Genomic DNA, 3,958 nt, shown 5'->3' with positions numbered 1-3,958 from the left:
ACAATGTACTGACGCTTTTCCTCCGATCTTCACTACAGTCAATTAAGCTCGAGTAATGAGAGTGTGTTCTGAGCTTCTAAAGTGTATCTCAGCCACTCTGAGCTACATCAGCTACAGAAGCCCTGTGGTGATTATCCTGGGGAGGTCAGTGTTCTTCTACTCATCTCCATGCTGATGTTCTTCTCCTCAGACTCGCTCCAGAGCTCAGTATCAGTCTGGGATTCTGTGTAAATAAGATTTTCATTTAAAATAACAAAAGAAATCACATTTACAGTTCAAATGTTTTTTGGTTTTGGTCTGATTCATGAGCTGTGTGTGTGTGTGTGTGTGTGTGTGTGTGTGTGTGTGTGTGTGTGTGTGTGTGGTAAAGATAGGCGACTCTGAGGTGGTACATGTAGCTATGAAGAGCACTGTGTTTCCACAGCAACCAGAAGGAGAAGGAAATGAAACAAATATGAATGACTCCCTGAAGGAAACATGCAAACACACACACACACACACACACACACACACACACACACACACACATTGCATTACATTTATTACACAGTCCCACTCACCGAGAGAGACATCTAAAAAAATTACAAAATAAAATAAATAACGTGTCCCCACAAAGTCAAAACTGTCACACACACACACACACACACACACACACACACACACACACACACACTACAAATTCTCCTAGGATTTGCTGAACCTTGTGCTTGAAGTCATCGTGATGATCTTGGATTTGTTCTTCTATCATGGATGCTGCTATCATCATGAGCTCTTTAACGTCTCTGCTGGAAGCTGAATAAACGAGGACTCGAGGTGACGTATGGACTGCAATGTTGAGAAAACTGGGGGAGAGTTCAGCATGCTATAAGAGAAGATCAGTGTATTTCCAGTGTGATGTGCAGATCCTCAGCAGATACTGAGATATCTACATTTTCCTTTTAATCCACTGAAGGTAAAAGATCCTGGTGGCAGGTGAGATGAAGGGGTGAACACACCAAGGGCAGAGCCTCCATCACATATACTTTACTTGCTCACATAAAATCGACTGTGTTGTGGTCCACATCTCAGGGGGCTTTGGCTTTACTGAGAACCTCTTCCAGCTCTGAGTATGGAGTGGGAATTTACACTTAAGACCCAGAATTGAAAAGACATACATTTTGAGTTGTCAGTTCTCCATTCCTGGATATGGTCCACCTGGGAATTCCCAGAGCTGCCAGGGGATTTAGTATTTATTAAAGACCTGGAGGCATTCTGGAGAAACACAAAGGTCCACCATCTAGAGCATGGAGGCTAACGGAATGTTAAACAGGGATAGCTGGGCTTTTGAAAGAGAGCTGAGAGGCATGTACGTCTAATCTCCATTGCTTCACGCTCAGATATCCAGCCCCATCTCAGCTTCAGGGTTAATGGTATGTGGTGTTTTGTTTATTCATGTGTATATTAGAAGTTTAACTGATTTGGAAAAATAAGAAACTTCTGTCCAAGTGACTTATTCTTCAACATGACATGGTTATCCATGTATTTGTGGAAGTGGTAGCCCAGTGTTGAACTTCAGATCAAAAGGTCTTAAGTTCAAATCCCACCACCACCAAGCTGCCACGGCTGGGCCCTTAAACATGGCCCTTAATCCTCACCTGCTCAGTTGTATAAGGGAGATAATTTGTTTTGGATAAGAACGTCTGAAAAATGCGGTAAATGTAAATCCAAGCGAGCCACTGCAGTCCAGGTTCTCCCACATAACAGGACCATGAGATCTGAAAGAACACATCAGGACACGTGTAAGACGTTGCACCTATGAGATGCCAATGTACTGATTCAACTCAAAGCATCCCAGTTATATCTCGTGTTATATTCACATTACATGTGTGTGAATTCATCATCAGGAGCAACAAACAGCAAAGCAAACGTTAAAATATCTACAATTATAAATAAATTCTAAACTCACGTGTCGCGTACGTGATTAATATTAAAGGATTGTTGTTAGCAGATTGATTGGGTCTGGATTTGAATCTACAGCAGTACACTGAGCTCATGACATTGTTTTCAGTGAATTATTGGAAATGTGCCTATGGCCATTCGCTCACTCGCTCTATCAGCTAATCAATACCACAGCCCCGCTGTGAGACCAATCATCTCCCCAAACCTGCTCATACTGTGTGTCCTACAAACACTCACATTCAGAGAGAACTCATCTGAGCTGCACTCACGCATGGCAGCTGGCTGGTTTAGCAGTGAGGAACGAGGAGACATCAGGTAACCAAGGTAACCTGAAAGAATCATAAAGTGGTGAAGTATAAAGTGCTAAAGCAGAAGCAATAGTTGCATTGGCCATGTGCAGGTCCACAGCAGGGATTTCCCTATAAAATCTGCAATTCCTGCCAGATCTCCAGCTGTGCACTTCAGCTCTGCCTACTGATAGAAAGAGAAAAAGTTGAGAATAATTCACCAGGAAGTTCTGCCTCCTGCCCCCCCAGCAACAGCTTTATAATATCCAGACTTATTACATCATAAACATTTTAAACTATTCTACATGCACATCTTCTGGTCAGCCTGCACCATCCAGAGACCCATCACCCTTAAAGTGTTGATCTGGGTTTAAGTCTGATCTTCATGAGAAGTGCTCAATGTTCTAAACAGTGTGGGATAAAACCAGACTAATTCCTGAAGGTGGTGAATGAGATCAAAGCCATAGACAAAGTTGTTCTGGTCCTGCATCTGTGATTCACCGTAGTTCATCTGCTGGAGAAACAAGCTCCTGGAAAAAACCCAATGAGTCTTATTTAATTATAAAATGTAAAAAAAAAAGGGAAAAATATATGAAATCATTTTAATCCTCGTATTTACATCCATAAACATCTGTTATGCCTTTTCTTGTGTTACCTTCAACGTTTTAACACAAGTTTTATTCTGAAATGTCTACGATGACGGTTTCTTCTGCCTGAGCAGGTCTCAACACGCCCATATTCAAATAAGTAGGAGTGGCTTAACCAGAAACTGAAAAAAAAAAAAACCCAAGTTAGAATAACAACAAAAAATATACAAAAACAAAAGATGATAAAAATGACACATGTCTGCTGTCCAAACTAAATCACACAAATAACAACATGATACACATTTATATAATAAATATACAAGAAATCTAAAGAGGAAATTACATCTGCTCTGATCTGTGCAGCAGTTCCTCACTGCAGAAGATCAGGTTTTCACCCTGGGGGTGGTGCTTGAGCACTTTCTATTCTGATCAGAATCATGATGCATCACCACGGCATGGTCTAGTTGGACAATCTTGAGTTCATACTCAACACTTTCACTAACCTCCTTGTTCTCATGAGCATCAGAAGAGCGAGTCTGAAGCCCATCAGGTAAATTCCTGGAGGTTTAGTTGAGGCAGATGGTGTTACTGTGGTCTAAACCCTGCTAAGTGCAGTGATCCTTCACCTGGTTCTTTATGGTCTTCCTACAATCAACACAAGGTGACATGGAGCATTACTTCACTCTGGAGGGCAATTAGTTAAATTGGTGAAATTGCCCAAAGACCACTGGACCTCCATAAAAGTGTAGGCAGGAAGATTAGACAATGATGCAGATGTTCTGTCCCACAAAGAGCGAGTTTCTCCAGTATAGTGTGCATATGGATTCAGTTGTTGTGGATGTAATAGTGATTTCTTTCCTACTGCTGCCACCTGCAACTTCTACGTCCTCATGGTCATGAACTACTTCATAAACTGGCCGTGAGTGTATTTCTGTTACTGATGCAGTAAAACAGGGAATCAGATGAGTCTCTCTTTCAGCTTCTACTTTAGATCTAATAATAAGTTCTGCTGTGGCCTGGACCAGTTTATATTCCTCCTGGTGCTGGAGATCTGACTCCAGGTCCTGCTGGTCTCCTATCCTCTGTGTTGTATCTCCCCATGTGACTGTTTTCTCAATAAAAATTATTTTGAGATATTTGAGATTT

General features: G+C 41.5%; 1 protein-coding gene across 1 annotated transcript in view; it reads left to right on the top strand.

The window, feature by feature from the left end:
• ofd1 (OFD1 centriole and centriolar satellite protein) overlaps nucleotides 1-1,106 on the top strand; it is a gene marked incomplete at its 3' end in the record, with an annotated part of 8,527 nt that extends 7,421 nt beyond the window's left edge. Inside the window, exon 18 of the mRNA XM_083535497.1 lies at nucleotides 1,069-1,106. Coding sequence (XP_083391623.1) covers nucleotides 1,069-1,106 — 38 coding nt within the window. The remainder of the gene's footprint in view (nucleotides 1-1,068) is intronic.
• Nucleotides 1,107-3,958: the final 2,852 nt, after the last annotated feature.

The sequence above is a fragment of the Silurus aristotelis genome (genome assembly GCF_946808225.1).
Source record: "Silurus aristotelis genome assembly, chromosome: 3".
Taxonomy (NCBI): domain Eukaryota; kingdom Metazoa; phylum Chordata; class Actinopteri; order Siluriformes; family Siluridae; genus Silurus; species Silurus aristotelis.
Note: the sequence above shows the minus strand (reverse complement) of the source record. Positions and strands in the feature narration are given on the sequence as shown.